The sequence below is a fragment of the Physcomitrium patens genome, chromosome 23 (genome assembly GCF_059467195.1).
Source record: "Physcomitrium patens ecotype Gransden chromosome 23, ASM5946719v1, whole genome shotgun sequence".
In the NCBI taxonomy this organism is placed as follows: Eukaryota; Viridiplantae; Streptophyta; class Bryopsida; order Funariales; family Funariaceae; genus Physcomitrium; species Physcomitrium patens.
The window spans coordinates 1,161,910-1,179,300 of NC_143432.1; the positions used below are offsets into that span (position 1 = coordinate 1,161,910).

At 35.4% G+C, this 17,391-nt stretch overlaps 1 protein-coding gene across 2 annotated transcripts; it reads right to left on the reverse strand.

Annotated features, from left to right (window-relative positions):
- Positions 1–11,221: 11,221 nt before the first annotated feature.
- Positions 11,222–16,465, reverse strand: LOC112275682 (uncharacterized). Of its 2 annotated transcripts, none has more exons than XM_024506258.3 (8): positions 15,600–16,465; positions 13,537–13,757; positions 13,268–13,411; positions 12,874–13,061; positions 12,653–12,746; positions 12,407–12,512; positions 12,016–12,269; positions 11,222–11,865 (listed from the first exon to the last, which is right to left on the reverse strand). In XM_024506258.3, the coding sequence occupies exons 2-8, from the start codon at positions 13,718–13,720 to the stop codon at positions 11,576–11,578; spliced, it is 1,260 nt and encodes a 419-aa protein (XP_024362026.1). In that variant the 5' UTR covers positions 13,721–13,757; positions 15,600–16,465; the 3' UTR covers positions 11,222–11,575. The 2 variants fall into 2 exon arrangements, with proteins under 2 accessions (XP_024362026.1, XP_024362028.1); XM_024506260.3 differs by having other exon boundaries at positions 13,537–14,203.
- Positions 16,466–17,391: the final 926 nt, after the last annotated feature.

A 17,391-nucleotide genomic window follows, 5' to 3' on the forward strand; every position in this document is an offset into this window, starting at 1 on the left:
ATTTTCTACTAGTAAAATCCATAATTTTACATTTTTGACTTCACTATGGTGTTTAAAAATACCCAATTAGCCTAGGAACTTTACGTGGCCTTCAAATATTACTCCATTTCTTCATAATGGCTCCCAAAGTGATAAAACTCATTTTTACAAGTCTTGGAAATTATTCCAAAAATTCCTAAAAATTTCTAAATAAATTTTAAATAAATTTAAAAAATTCTTATAATAATTATATAATATTAATATTAATTTAAGGCTATAATTACTACCTTGATGACTTTTATAGTAATAAAATAAATTTAAACCTATTATAAATTCTACTTTTTATATGCTTAACTAAAAAGACATGAGATTCTTTTTCATGCTTCTTCTAACTACTAACTAATATTTATAATTTTTCTTATAAATAATATGTATAGATAGAAGGCCAATATAAATATTGATCTTAAAAAATATTCTTTAATATTCAATAATAAGTAAAAAAAATATTAAACGAACTAAAATAATTACTTTCAAGACTTACTAAGATTCCAATATTACAACTAATATCTTAATTTTCTATTTTTCTAAATATTTCTATACTATTCACCATACATTGTGGTTTTAAGTATTCTAAATGCATAGTTTTATCCTAAAATTAGTAATGAATTAATTTAATAATTCACAAATATTATGACTATTAATTATTATTTCTATAGGAAGAATTTTATGAATAACATCTTCTAAAGACAATAGACGACCATCTATGACTTCTATGTAAATAAGTTTAATTTCTTTTATTAAAAGTATGCTATGTCTTTTAATAAATTTTTTATCTAAGAAACATGTTGAGACTCTTAAATTTAACAAAGCAGAGACTTTGTGATGTTTAGGTCTTAAAATAATATTATAAAATAAGGAGAAGATTTTAAAGAGAGAATAAGACCTTCACTAGATGTTGTACAAGATTCCAACCGCACAATCTTTATTATAGCTAGACAAATTTGTTTTGTGACATACTATCTTCTTTGACAGCTGTACTTCTCATTTTGTGGTTGTATTATTTTTTTGGACAATATTGAGCAATGTGCTTATGTTCTCTATAATACTTGCTTAATCCTTTTTTGATGTTAAAAAAAATTTCATTGCTTAATAAGAGGTTTGAAACATATAACATGAATTTCTATATCTTCTACTTTCAAATGTATATATTGAAGAGATGTTGGTATTGCCATTAAATTATAGTAATATTGAAGTATATTTGTGAGACTATGAAATTAAAATTCAAAAAATCAAATATCACACTTCATAGCAAAGTCAATTATTTGGCTTAATGTTTGAGGATTAAGTAAGTTGAGCATCAATTTTTTTTTACCTTATATTTTAATCTTTTGAAAAATTGGCTAACTAGTACAATATCATCTGACTTGATATCAATTACAAGTTGTCAAAACTATAAACATATAATATTATTAATTAATAATCTTATTATAAAATATGAATCTTATTAGTTATAATATGAATTTTATCATGTTTTTCATACATAGATTAAAACTTTACTAAAAAAAAATCTAAATTATCTAAAATTAGATCTCGTCATTCAAGAAAATATAAAAATTATATTAATGTTAAATTTGAAAGAAGTGTACCAATGAATCTAACTTATGATCTTGGAGTTGGATAGCTTTAGAATTAAACTTCAATCACAAGTTGTACTTGATTGATAAATCTTCAAAACTTAGGTCTTATACCATAAAACTTCTTCAACAATGCAATCCATTCTTTTCTAATACTAGAAGGATGTTCCATCATAGGAAAAAGGATATGATTTGGTACAAATGTTGAAGAAACTCCAATCATCTCTATATCTATTTTTCTTGTCATTCTTATTTTTTCCTTGTGGTGGTAAATTGAATTAATGCATGGCAAGAATTAATTCTCTCAATTGCTCTCCTATTTGTACTATTGAATCTTTTATTTTAAGAAGCTCTGTGATGATGAAACTTTAAAAAAATGTATCTAATATTATTTAAGATAAATAGAAGAAAAGACTTAAAAATAAAAAAAAATATTAAGTACAATATCAATTTAGAAGAGGATAATCTACAACTTCTAATATGTTTATGTCTATCACAGACATACACACGTAAGCCAATAATTACATGTAAAAATAGAAAGAAGTAAGTAAAAATAGATAAAAGTAAGTTAATTCTATAGTATTTAATATGGTAGCTTCTTAGAAGCTTCATAGACACTGCTTTGACTTTATAGGTGTCTTTAATTGACTTTTTGGATTAAAAACGTAGTCAACAAGTTGTCCATGTACCACACATGTTGTTAGCTTGAAGACCAAGCTAACTATGTAACCTACATGTAGAAAAACTTGCCTTGTAAGTCAAGGCATGTGTCCTATAAAATCAACACATATTGGAGGTCCTATAGAATGTCGCCATATAGCCTCTAGTTAGATAGTATATATAGAGACAAGAGTGAAGCCCTCTTCACTCTTGTCAATTCTTTTCTTGCTTCCAATCTAGTTTTAAGGGTCTCTAATTTTCTTGGCTTTTGGCAATAGCCATTCCAATTTCTTTCTTAATATATATATCAAGTTATTTCTATTTTGTCATCTTTCTATGAGAGAAGTCTCACTTGTTTATTTGTTTTTATCATATTCTTATCCTTGATAGATTGACAAGAGTACACTTACAATATCAAAGCTTTGTCTAATCTTGATTAAGAGTGGATTATCCCTTTTTCTTGATTAGACACAAGGATATTAGAAGTTGTGGATTACCCTCTTCTAAACTGATATTTTCCTTAATATTTTCTTTATTCTCAAGTCCTCTCTTCTATTTGTCTTGAGCGATATTAAACATCTTTTCTTTTCTAAGTGTTATCACGGCAAAACTTATTGAAATGAAGAGTGCAATAGTACAAATGCAAGAGCAATTGAGGGAGTTAATGCTTGCGATGCATCAATTCAATTTACCACCACAAGGAACAACAAGATTGGCAAGAAGTGAAGATATAGAAATGATTGGAGCTGCTTCAACATTTGTACCAAATCATGTCCCTTCTCCTATAGTAGAATGCCCTTCCAGTGTTAGAGAAGCAAGAATTATCTTATCCGAGAAGTTTGATGACACCAGATCTAAGTTTCAAGGATTTATCAATCAAGTGTAACTTGTGATTGAACTTCAATCCCAAAGCTATCCAACTTCAAGTTCCCAAGTTAGATTCATTGGTATGCTTCTTTCAGGTTCAGCACTATCGTGATTTTTATCTTTTCTTGAACGATGAGATCCAATATTGGATAATCTAGAGGCTTTTCTGGCGAAGTTTTAATCCATGTATGGAAAACATGATGCAATTTGTGTTGTAACTAATAAGATCCATATTTTATGATAAGGCAATCGATCAATAACGATGTATGTTTCACAATTTTGACAACTTACAACTGATATCAAGTGGGATGATGCTGCACTTATTATCCAATTTTTTTACGAATTACAATATGAGGTAAAAAAATTAATGCTCAACTTACCTAATCTTGAAACATTGAGTCAAGCAATTGACTTTATTGTGAAGTGCGACAATCATTTTTTTGAATTTCGATCTGAGAACCGTACAAGTGGACCTCAATATAACTATAATTGAATAGCAATACCAACATCTCTTCAACACATACATTCGGAAGTAGATGATATGTAAATTGATGCAGTACATTTTAAACCTCTTACTCAGCAAGAAAAGACTCATCGTCGTCAAGAAAGATTGTACTTATATTATGGAGAACCTAAATATACTGCTCAATGTTACCCAAAGAAATAATGCAACCATAAAATGAGGAGTATGATGATCAAAGGAGATAGCATGTCAGAAAACGAATGTGTCTAGCTACAATAGGGATCGTGCGGCTGAAACCTTGTACAATGCCTAGTGAAGCTCCTATCCTCTCCTCAGAACGCTCTCCATATTTTACGATAAATATTATTCTAAGACCTAAACATCTCAAAGCCTTTGCCTTGCTAGATTCAAGAGCCTCAGCATGTTTCTTAGATGAAAAATTTGCTAAAAGACATAGCATATTTTTAATAAAGAAAACTAAAGCTATTCATGTAGAAGTCATAGATGGTCGGCCGTTGTCTTCAGAAGATGTTACTCATAAAACCCTTCCTATAGAAATAGAAACTAATGATCATAGTAGCTTTATAATATTTAATATCATTAGATCTCTTTCTAATCTAATCATTTTAGGTTTATTATGGCTAGAAAAATATAATCCTAAAATAGATTGGACTTCTTGTAGACTTGACTTTTCTAAAAGTATAACTAAGAGTATAGTTAATCAAGTAAAAAGTCATAAGTCTAGTATAATTAAACCTATATTTGTAAGTGCAAGTACTTTCTTGCATGCTGCAAAAGAAGGATCACCTTGCATCATTTATGCCACATCTGTTTCTACTAGTGAAAAGACTTCAAGTAGCATTCCAAGTCAATATTAAGATTTTTAAGATGTATTTGAGAAAAAGAATGCGGATACTCTTCCAGAACATTGTTCTTATGACTGCTCATTTGACCTTCAAGAAAGAGCACAATCGCCATTTGGACTAATCTATAATTTATCTCAAAATGAGTTAGCTAAAATCAAGGAATATATTGAAGAGAATTTGGCCGAGAACTTCATACGCCATTCCAAATCTCCAGCAGGAGCTCCAATTTTATTTGTGAAGAAAAAAGATGGATCATTGCGGATGAGTAATAATTATTGAGGACTCAACAAAATCATTGTCAAAAATAGATACTTGCTACCTTTGATATCTGGACTTCTTGATCAATTGAATCAAGCTAAAATCTATACAAAAATAGATCTACGAAGAACATACAATTTGATATGCATCAAAAAAGGAGATGAATGGAAGACTGCATTTCAAACAAGGTATAGACATTTAGAATACAACGTCATGGCTTTTGGACTTATAAATGCACTAGTAGCATTCCAACATCTAATGAATGATATCTTTTGGGAGTTTTTAGATGATTTTGTTGTCTGTTACGTAGATGACATCTTAATCTATTCTAAGAACCAAGAAGAATATGAACTTCACGTTCGCCAAGTATTACAAAAATTAAGAGATGCAAGATTCTTTGCCAAGATAGAAAAGTGTATATTTCACACTACTCAAGTCGACTTCTTAAGATACATCATTTCAAATGATGGACTTATGATGGATCCTAAGAAAGTTCAAACTTTTATGGATTGGAAGATTCCAAAAACAGTAAGAAATGTCCAATGCTTTTTGGGATTTGCCAACTACTATCAGATCTTCATCAAAGACTTCTCTCAAGTTGCAGCTCTACTTACACGTTTAACTTGCAAAGACAAACTTCAATGGAATCAAGAAGCAGAAAGAGCATTTGAAGCTTTAAAGACAACCTTTATTTCTGCACCAATCTTATATCATGTTGATTTTTTAAAGCCATTTTTTATGGAAACAATTGCATCAGATTTTGCTTTAGGTGTTGTATTATCATAAATGGAAACAGATGATAAACTTCACCCAATAGCTTTTCATTCTAAAAAATTTTCAACAGCTGAGATCAACTACGAGATCCACGACAAAGAATTTCTTATAATTGTGGATTCGTTTCAAGAATGGCACTATTATCTAAAAGGTGCTTCTAGCCTAGTCACAATGTATACGGATCATAAAAACCTTGAATATTTTATGTCAACACATGTTTTGAATCATCGCCAAGCCCGTTGGAATATATCTTTGTCAAGATTTGAATTCAAGATCACTTATCGACCAAGAAAACAACAAGGTTTATCAGATGCACTCTCTAAATGATCTTATCTTGCACCAAAGGAAGGAGATGCTGCTTTTGATCAACAATGGACAATTCTCTTGAAGCCATAGCATCTTCATCTTCAAGCAATAAAATCAACACTAACTGTTGATTCAACTTTCATTAAGCAAGTTCAGTCAAGTATGTCTTTTGATCCTTTTATTCGTGATATTAAGGAAAATCCTTCAAAGTCTCATGATACTTTCAAGTTTGAATTCAAGAAGAATCTACTATATTTTGAAGGATGCCTATATGTTCCAGAAGGTGAAGCTTGATTACAAGTTCTTCAAGCTCATCATGACTTTCCAACAGTAGGATATTTTGGGTACAATAAAACTTTGGAACTAATATCCAAGGATTTTTGGTAGCCCCAAATGTGGAAAGCAGTTAAAGTTTTTGTAAAATCTTATGATATTTGCTCGAGATCAAAAACTCCTCATCATCGACCTTACGAACTTCTTCAGCCATTATCCATTCTAGAATGACTATGGTCTTCTATTTCTATGGATTTCATCACGGACCTTCCAATCTCAGGTTCTTATGACTCTATATTTGTGATAGTAGATCGTTTTACCAAGATGGCACATTTTGTACCATATACAAAATCTATCATAGGTGAAGAAACAGCTAAGCTCTTTCTTGACAATATCTATCGCTATCATGGATTATCCAAGGATATTATATCAGATAGGAGAACTCAATTTGTATCAAGATTTTGGCGGACTCTTTTCAAGATTCTAAAAGTGGATATAAAACTATCTTTGGCATTCCATCCTCAAATTGATGGACAAATAAAGCGTGTTAATCAAGTTTTGGAGCAGTATTTAAGATGTACCATTAACTACTAATAAGATGATTGGACAATTCTTTTGCCATTGGCGGAGTTTGCTTACAATAACATGGTACATTCTTCTACAAAATAAACACTTTTTTTTACTAATTATGGTTATCATCCATGACTTGATACTTTTGACTTTTTAAAAGTTGATAATCATGCTGCGAAGGGTTTGGCAATTCATTTGTCATAGCTATATGCAATGATGAAGGTGCAATTAAAAGAAGCTCAAAAACAACAAAAGGTCAATGCGGATGTCTATCAAAAGGAGAAACCACCATTTTACATGGGTGATAAGGTATGGTTACTTTGTTACAATATCAAGACCACTCGTCCTTGTGACAAGTTGGACTATCAAAGGCATGGACCATTTTCTATTTCTGCACAAATTAATGGAGTTGCATATCGTTTACATCTACCGGAGTCAATGAAAATCCATCTAGTATTTCACATGTCTCTTCTTGAACCATACAAGACAATAGATATATCAAGAAGAAGACAAGCTCCACCTCCTCCTATAGAAGTAGACAATAATGAAGAGTTTGAAGTGGAAGAAGTCTTAGATTCAAGGCGACGCCAAAATAAATTAAAATATCTTGTCTATTGGCACAAATATGATATTAGTGAATGCACATGGGAGCCAGTAAAGAATCTTGCAAATGCAACAAAGGCAGTGGAGGCTTTTCATCGACAACATCCATCAAAATCAAGATGAATATCTTCTTTATAAAAGAAACAAGATCTAGGCAAGATATCATTCTACTTTCAATCCTTGTTTGTAGCTTCTTTGTAGTTGTAATGCTCAAGAGATGGAGAACCAACAACCAGTGGATTTCACTCAAGAGCCTTTGTTTGTTGACCTACCAGACAAGACATTACGATTGTTTCAACCTTCAAGACGACACAATTGAGATGAAGATCTTCAAAAACGACATATTCCTTCTTGAATAGATGGTCAAATACAACGCATTTGGTATCACGACCTTGAAAAGAACCCCTGATGTTTGGTGATTTTACTAGAAGTAGAAACAACTCCTGATGGTATTTCAAATGTTTTATTCGAAGGAAGTTATAAATGCCTCAACAATGATCAAATAATTGGGTGGTCTTCCCACCCTGATATGGGACACTACCGATGGTTGAGAGGCCCTATCAATCATCTTCGAAGAGAACAAAGATCAGAGTATGTGGCCAATATAATTTGTCGCATCATAGACTTCTTCAACATATGATTACCGCTCCTCATAGAATTCGTGCCTAGAAAAGAGGATAATGTCATGGACATACACATGTAAGCCAATAATTATATGTATAAATAGGAAGAAGTAAGTAAAAATAGGTAAAAGTAAGTTAATTCTATAGTATTTGGTATGGAAGCTTTCTAGAAGCTTCATAGACATTGCTTTGACTTTACAGGTATCTTTAATTGACTTTTTGGATTAAAAACGTGGTCAACAAGTTGGCCATGTGCCACACATGTTGTTAGCTTGAAGACCAAGCTAACTATGTGGCCTACACGTAGAAAAACTTGCCTTGTAAGTCAAGGCATGTGTCCTACAAAGTCAACACATATTGGAGGTCCTATAGAATGCCGCCGTGTAGCCTTTAGTTAGATAGTATATAATAGAGACAAGAGTGAAGCCCTCTTCACTCTTGTCAATTCCTTTCTTGCTTCCAATCTAGTTTCAAGGGTCTCTAGTTTTCTTGGCTTTTGGCAATAGCCATTCTAATTTCTTTCTTAATATATATATCAAGTTATTTCTATTTTATCATCTTTCTATGAGAGAAGTCTCACTTGTTTATTTGTCTTTATCATGTTCTTGTCCTTGACAATGTTGTATCAAGACAAAAGAATAATCTATTCTTTATCAAGAAAAGACAAAGATCTAATATTGTAAGTGTACTCTTGTCAATCTATCAAGAATAAGAACTCGATGAAAGCAAATAAGTAAGTGAGATTTTTTTCAAAGAAGTATGACAAAATAGAAGTAAGGAAATATGTATTTGAAAGAAAATTGGAATGGCTATTATCAAAAGACAAGAAAATTAAAAACTCTTAAACTTAGACTAGACCAAGAAATGAGTTGGCAAAAGTGAAGAAAGCTTCACTCTTGCCTCTATATATACTATCCACTTAGGAGCCACATTTCAACGTTCTATAAAATCTCCAATATGTGTTGACTTTACAAGCCACATGGCTTAACTTGTAAAGCTAGCTTTTTTATGTAGATGCCATATAGTTAGCTTGTTCCACAAGCTATCTACATATGTGATACATGGCTAATTTGTTGACCAAGTTTTTAACCTAAAAATCAATTATAAATATGTGTAAACTTAAAATTATATCTATAAAGCTTTTAAGAAGCTTTTTTAGAAGATATTATGAAATTAATCTACTTTTATCTATTTTTATCTATTTTCATCTAATTATATAGGTAATTAATAGAATAAATGTTTATGTCCATGACAGTATATCCATAATACATATCAATCTTGTACAAGAACAATCTCGTGAAAACCTCTCAACTTTTGACATATATAAATTGTTTACATTGTATATATATATCAATAACAACTTAACATAATTAATACAAGTTCTATAAGAATAAATACAAGTATTAATTACAAACTAAATGGCTATTGGCAAAGAAGTCATCATGATTATTAAGCAACACTAATTAAGACATATGTCATAAAAATTGAACATGTTTTCTTCTACAAAGCCAATTTAGATTAGAATTAGAGAGATGATATGAAGGTTAAAATAGAATCAATAAGAAGAAATCACTTATAGGACTTACTTGACTTATCTATTAACTATGAACCAATCTCTACAAAATGGATTTACATAATTAAAAAGAATTTTAATTGCAATATATTGCAAAAGAATACTAAGCTAATAGAATAAGAATTTGAAAAAATTGAAGGAATTAATTTTTAAGAGACATTTGCACATATGGCATATTAGAAAACTGTCGAAGAGCTGATATCTATTGCAATCTATAATAAATGGAACTTTATCCATATAGATGTCAAGTCTACTTTTTTCTATAGAGATCTTGAAAAAAAAACTTTATATACTTCAACCAAAGGGGCAAGTTCAAGTAGGTCAAGAATGTAAAGAATGTCATCTAAAAAAGACCTTATATAATTTCAAGTAAACTCCACATTAGTTCTATAAGAAAATCAACACCTATCTATTCAGCCAAGGTTTTGTGAAAAAAAAAAAAAAAAAAAAAAAAAAAAAACTTAATAATTTTATCAATTAATACATGCTAGGTTAAACAAATAGTGCTACTTGTAACTTTGAAGAGAACTAACTCACGAGGGAGAATTGAAGAAAGGATGACATCTATAAGAAGAAGAAATTAGGTTAAACAAATAGTGCTACTTGTAACTTTGAAGAGAACTAACTCACGAGGGAGAATTGAAGAAAGGATGACATCTATAAGAAGAAGAAATGCAAAATATTAAGAACAAGGTGAACCATGAAACGTTGCAGGGAAGTTTCTTTGTGCATCAAAGAACGTCGACACAAGACATGGGCGTTTCGCTTCATAGAAATTTGACACAAGGTTGAGGCCTTTAGCTTTATTTACTTGATAACACAACTAACCAAGTATTAGTACCAAAAATAGAAATCTCGTGTAAATGTTCAAGCAAAAGAGGGAAGAAAAAATTACCTGAATCAATACTACTCATGGCATTGGCAGTGCACTACTGACAGGGAGAACTGCCATCTCGCGAGTACTCGTGTACAAAAGAATTTTAATTAAGGTGATTAAGGTGGAGCACTCGTGTACAAAATTAATTTTAATCGTGTACCTTAATGTAGTTAAGGTAATTAAGTTGGTGGGTGAGTGCAACCAACACACTCTTCATATATGGTTGAGGCTTTGCCTCTTGTAATTTATCTTTACTCCTATCTGACTAAGAGATACTAACAGTCCCACTGAATGTGGCCAACAAACTTACCAATCTGCAACTGTGCAAAAAGCCCAGGTCAACAGTTAGACTGCCAAAATATCCATCATAAAAAGTCTTCAAAAAGAGTAAAATGCCCTTTGGTCTCCTAAAACTAAATATCTGCAATGATATCAGACTTTACCACGTATCTTCACACGTAGAAATCTAGTGTGCTGTGCAAATAATACTGCTACGCAGTGAACACTGGCAAGGGGTGGCATCAAGTCATGTGATAACTCTCATAAATAGCTATAAACTTGTATGGATGGTAGACAGAGATTGTGTCTGTGCAGATGCCCCATGCGACTAAGATTTTGAGCTCCTCTTCGATGGCTTCTGATGAGCTCATGCATAATGTTCATAGAGTGTAGCGAGTGGCAGGAGACTTGCAGTTGAAGCGAACTGAAATACAGTTTCGACTTCGAATCTATCTACAAGTCATGGAACGGATCGTGAAAAAATCACGGGCTAAATCGAGTCTAACGATGCAACTCCACTACGAGTAACTTTCGTTGGGGATCGGAAAGGAAATGGGTGCACTCAAATCCGTGCGATTGAATTGTAACAAATTATAGATTCTTCGATAATCCAGGCGGTCTCTCCGTCGACAAGCTAATTTACAAAACCGTCCCTCTGGAATCCAACTATGCAGGATAATTAAGAAAAAAAGTCATGAATCTTAGGGAATGCATGAGCTCTAGCTATGTTACAGTAATTTCGGTTGAAAGGACTTTTTTTGCCTTTTTCCAGAGCACCACCATCGAGCTATCAACGGGTTCGGTAGAGAGAGTACTTACACACTCACTGTCCCGCGCCAAGACGTTACACGAAGGTGGACACCACATGACAAGAGTCAGTTCAAGGTGGCAGGGCAGGCATCCAGCGTTAGACGAGGTGGTTTTCGGCCCTTTAATGATAATTTTCACGACTTTAGGAGATGACTGAAGTTTATCCCTTAGTCCTCAAGATGGTGATGGTGCCAGCACCTTCAGTGCGTATCTTGGTGCATGCGAAAACGGATTTTCCAGAAAGGCCCGCTCCTGGAGGAGTAGGAGGCTTTTTCTCCTCCACAGGTGATGGCCCGTCTGTAAGTGTTGTTGGGGGGTTCATTAAAAACTTATTTATATCACTGAGTGTCACATCACCCTGAGCAGGAGATGGTTTCAGCATCGCAAACGGCAATGCGATGGGTGTCATCGACTTCGTTTTGAATCTACTCGGCCCTAAATGCCTCCGACCTGCATAAGCCCATGTGAGACCATTGTCAACATCATTCACGCAGTAGGAAGTGTACATGTCAATACAAAGCTTCTCTGGATTCATTTCGCACATATCGTATCGCACTTTCCTAATAAAGATTCTGAATGAGTGCTGAAAAGGAAGTTCACCCGGAGTAGGAGGCTTTGCGAAAGCTGTGAGAGGACTATGCAACTGTCCAGGCTCTGCCTTTGCTTGCAACCATCGCTGTTGAGTTTGCTCACATTGGGTAGGCTGCTGAAATTGCATTTGCGGTGGTGACTGTCGTTGTCGACAGAAACTGGACTGCGGCGGGGGTGACGATTGCCGTTGCCACTGTTGTGGAGAATGAATCTCTCCAAATGAGTTTGGGATGTAACTATCAGTCGGAATCTGAAGATCTCCACTGCAATATAACAGAAAAGACAATAGGTGACTTCGCTGACTGCAAATATCTCAATATAATCACTTTTGTGATACGTTTCTTGGGTCCATTGTCAAAGTAGTCACAAGCGAAAGACATAAAATGCTAACGGTACATACATTTGCATTGAAGCACTGTAGGACTGAATGTTATCAAACGACGTTAGAGAAGACCACTTGTCAAGAGGCTCTTGAATGTTGGGAAGCATACAAGAGGTGGAAACATCTGCATAATCACGAAAGACCCCCGTAAGAACATCATATTCTGGCCTGCATGTGTGCCAAACAGCTGCTGGAAAAATGGTACAAGATGTCATAACGCAGGTTTCTTAAATGAAAACCAAATAAAGAAGGTTATGGCGTCACCAGATCCAGAAACCCACGACGAGCTTGGCAAACCAGGTGACTCAGAAGGTTGCAACATGTAGTCGTCACCACTGTAAACTGAAGAAAGAGAATTCTGTGAATCAATGCACCCAGAAACTCTCTAGTTAGAATTTATCTGTTTTTCAAGAAGATGCTCAACGCGGCTGTCACAATCCAAAGTGAAAAAGTCTGGTTTCAGGCGGAGAAACTAGATGCCTTACTGCATAGGACGAAGAACACGAGTATGAAGAGAATGTCTTTGTAGGCGAGCCAATGACACTCTCGTAAGGAGGCGGCGAGTCGTGAGCAAAGCCACCTGTGTTAACCCCAGTGAACTGCAGCATACGCCGCCTCTTCATGCGTTCCCCTTCCTGATCGCTATATGTAGACGATCCAGTGCTAGCACTACCTGAACAATAGAGGGAATAAAAACATGCGCTATAACTTGTACCCAACTAGTTCAAATAACTGAAACTAGCCTACATTGATTCGAAGAAGGCACATACAAGATGCATTCCTATGTACGTTAGAATCACCGCCTATATATTTTGACCCTTATTTTGAATCAAGTTAGGTTGACCGACAAGCAAACCTCGTTTACTTACAAACACTTACCTTGACTAGTTTCACGAGCATAAGAGTAGAATGTAGGAGTCGATGGCTGAAAATCTATGTCCATATTTGAAGTTGTCATACCAAATAAGTTACTCGACTCGATTTGGCTGTGCATCGTTTGATCCCAAAAAGCTGTGGGGTTGGCTGCGACAGAGCACATTCTGTTAACGAAGTCCTCATCTCTGAAATTCACCGACTACAATACCTACAACTTCCCCACTAATTTGGATGTTGAAACTATGAAATACAAGCTGTTTCGATATCCGCACCTGGAGGAGACGCTAACTCGGTCATGCACGAAGACTCATTGTGCTCTGACCATGGCTGCATCTTGCTCCTTCCAACCATTAATTCAGCTCCTGGAGCAAATTGCATAGCTACGTCGCTCAGCATATTGTTCTGCTGGTTCCTCCACACACTGGCCTCAGGTAAAACCTCCCGCTTTTCAAGCATCGGGATTTATATTCGACGCAATAAGTCCAGGCTGATCCTAATCATCAAGGAAAACACATTGTACTCAAGCCTTAACAAGCTGCCATCTACATGAACTTGGTGTTCAGGCATTTTTTGCACATTATGAGATGATCCACCGTGTCCAGCAAGGCATAACCACAAGTTCTTTCGTGCCATAAAATACTTTGCATTATTGTGCACTAAAGACTTACAACTCTATTAGCAGGTCAACACCATGTTTGGCACGGCTGAAAGTCAAATACATAATAATCTAGGTGCATTGTATAAAAGGCTCTACAATTTAGAGCTGATTTTTATAATCCATGAATAATATCCAGGTAAAAACTAGGCAATTCCACTATCAATGGATCGGGTATACCCCTCTCTGGAGCAAAAAATAAAACAAAACTAAGCAAAACTTAACTTTCTGAGGCGAGCACAATGAATTAAGTTCAACGATAACCGGAAAAACTTGCTGAAGTCCTTGAGACACAATATCCATCAAAACTTAAATGAGTGGAAATGTTGCCGCTAACAGAAGCCCCAACGTGAATTTCTCACTTCTGAGATGTTCGCGCTATCAAAGACTCGAGAAATTGAAGTCCATGAAGAAAGCCGTTCGGAGGTTGAAGAAGGAAACCGGTTTTGGACATATTTAAGCCTCCGCAAAATCAATACCCTGTTAAACATAATTTTTTCGCATGCAAGTCCTGTGCGATTTCCAATCATCTAGTAGTTCATTACGATAAATTAACTGAACACACCGAATATTCTAAACGGCCTTCTAAAGGTAACTACGGAACCTGAAGAAGCGAAGTTCAGTACTAAGCGCTTATCGATTGCAGCTTTGCAACTAGGGGATGAAAAATGAAACATGAAGGAAGCTGGAAATCGAAAAATCTCTATCCCAACGTGTCCAGAGAATGCACTAGATTAATCAGTTCAAATCGAGGAATACATAAGGCACAACCAATACACTTTGCTCGAGAGACAAACCCTCTACAATAGTGCCAACGAGGTCTAGCGGCAGCCATTGTGCAACTAATATTATTATCCTTCCTTTCTTTTCTTTAAGAATAAAAAGTTTTAAAAACTAAAGACATTAGTGAATCAACAACAACAACCACATACATACACATACACACACACACACAGGCAGCCAGTTGCTTTTTTGAAACTGCACTAAGAAGCTACTTCGTCCAGCCTGCAAAACTAATTGAGGAGTTGATTTTTCAAACGAGGGGCTAGTAGGGACTGTGAGAATTTATCGCAAACTAATTCACCAGTAAATCTTTCTCTCTCTATCTCTCTCCCTCTCTCGCCCTTGCTAGATAGGGCACTCATAGATAGATTGCTTGCACTCATAGTCACCATGTTAAACACACTATTGTTGGAAAAGAAGGACAAGCTTCCGTCTACGAGTATTTGACCACTGGGCTAAGTCACAGAAAAGTTTACAATATAAAATTGCACGATCACTCTTGTTCCTGCGCGTGTATGTCAAGAGTACCCTCTTTCCCATAGTGGCGGTGCACACAAACAATCACTTATCTCGTCGTCGGACAACCTTCCAGACACCTCACATTGCGCGCGACCGGCATTCAATCTGCTCAAAGAAGTTGCTCCAATCCTCCCTTCATGACACACTTTATAATCTCAACTAGAATTGTACTCTCATCAGACGCCTCCACCACTATTAACAGATACATTGCACGGAACACTAAAACCGCCGCAAGGATCAAAATCCTTCACCGAAATTTACTCACACGATCACCACCAGATCGCTGCCGCCACACATCTCAACATGACTGCTCAATGTCACCACAAAACAGGACGACTGCTCTCCTCCCCATTACAATTCAATGCGCTTGACCCTCACCTCAAACAACTAGCCCGCGCTCCATCGGACATCATCTCTTCTCGCCTTGCTCGTCGTACTCGCAAGCTAGTTTCGCCTCACCATTGCCTCTTCAAAAAACAAAAACTAGAACAGAAAAAAGAAAAGAAAATCAAATGTAACAAAGCAGGAATGAGCCGCAAACTCTCCGCACGAGTCCAACTCGAATCCTCTTCCAAAATATCATCGAAGGACAAAGATCCTTTCCTGACAATCTCACCCCGAAACCTCCTAAGCGAAACAAAAATAATAATAATAATAATAATAATAAACAATCCCGACTGCTCCTGTCGCAGAACGAAGTTGACCTCCACGATGATGCGAGTAGAATGCGTTCGGAATGGTCACATGACACGGTCCAGCGGAGCTCGATGAGAGCAGAAATGCAGCGGCTGGCAGTTGAAAGAGGCCTTTTCCCACTGCAGCCAATGCTGCTTGCTTGGTCCCACCCCTCTCTCTCTCTCTCTCTCTCTCACTCCCCTAGTTTCATGAAAAGCACGCACGCACGCGAGCACATTCACATACAAACAGAGTGAGTGACACACGGGAAGCAGGATAGATAGGGCGTTTGGAAGCTTTATTCTGTTGTAGGAGAGAGCCTCGACCTTGCTTTAAAGTATCGTCATCATCCCCTTCCCCGTTGCTATTTAATGCTGATGCTCAGTCTCTCTCGACCCTTTATCTTTCTATCTTTGACTCCATTATATCCTCAGCCCCTTGTGCTCCCTCCCTATTCACTTCCCTCCCCCTTTGCTCGATGCAGCATCTGATTCTTCAGCTCATGCCAAGTCTCACTTAGGTCCTGAAACAAAGGGGGGCTAGATTTGGTGGAACTGAACTGTAACAACCAACTAGCAATCTCCCTTCCCTTTCCCTTTGCTCTCTCTCTCTCTCTCTCTCTGCTTCTTCGCCGAAGATCAAATTCAACTCTTTCAGTTCCTTTTTGTCCCTTTTTCTCCCCGTTTCTCGTGTTTTTGCATGTCCTTCATGAATAAATGTCCCCCCCGTTCACTCCCTCTCTAACCTTCTCACTCAGCTTTTTGGGTGGGACTGCAGCTGCAGCGGCACCTCTACATTAGGGGGCTAGGGCTTTTGGAGTTAGGAGCCCTTCAACTCCATGAAGAAACCTTTCCGCTTAATCCACTTTTATGAATATGTTTTATGTATGTATATATATAGAATGCGTGTGTAAAAATGAAAAAATAAAGGGAGGAGACACCAACCAAGAAAAAATAAAATGGTAAATAGAGTGCAAATTTTGAGAGGAAATATAACATTTCTAGAGGAATGAATTTTTTTTATTATTATTAATATTATCCACCTGATTTTAAAGTTATAAGTAGTGAAGAACAGAAAGTTGTAGTAAGATGTGTCGTGCACTCATAACTTTGGTCAGGCTGCTTTGAGGTTGAATGGTAAAACTATGTTCTCAAAACTTCGATACAATTGCAGGTTATCGTAGAATTTTATTGGGAAAATAATTAATTTTAATAAATCAGAATTAAATTTTATGGATTCTTTGGTACAAGTAGACATATAGCAAAATTGTTTCCATATAGTTTAATTTGGTCTTCTGTCTTTACAACTCAGGAGTGATCAATCATGTGATTTCTCTCTAAACGAATAGTCTTTTTGTATTACTATGGCAATCATCAATAACACTCAATTTTCCCACTTTGTAAGTTTGTCAAAGCAAGATTCTTTCAACTACTGCTTTGAAATGAATGCAATCTTCTCTTTAACTGCAAAAGTAGATCCATAATTTACTGGGATT

Excerpts from the sequence above, each read along its gene's own strand:
- LOC112275682 (XM_024506258.3), bottom strand. The coding sequence starts at position 13,720 with ATGCTTGAAAAGCGGGAGGTTTTACCTGAGGCCAGTGTGTGGAGGAAC. Across the intron at positions 13,062-13,267 it reads TGCTCGTGAAACTAGTCAAG|GTAGTGCTAGCACTGGATCG; the intron begins GTAAGTGTTTGT and ends TCTATTGTTCAG. Across the intron at positions 11,866-12,015 it reads CGCAAAGCCTCCTACTCCGG|GTCGGAGGCATTTAGGGCCG; the intron begins GTGAACTTCCTT and ends GGGCTTATGCAG.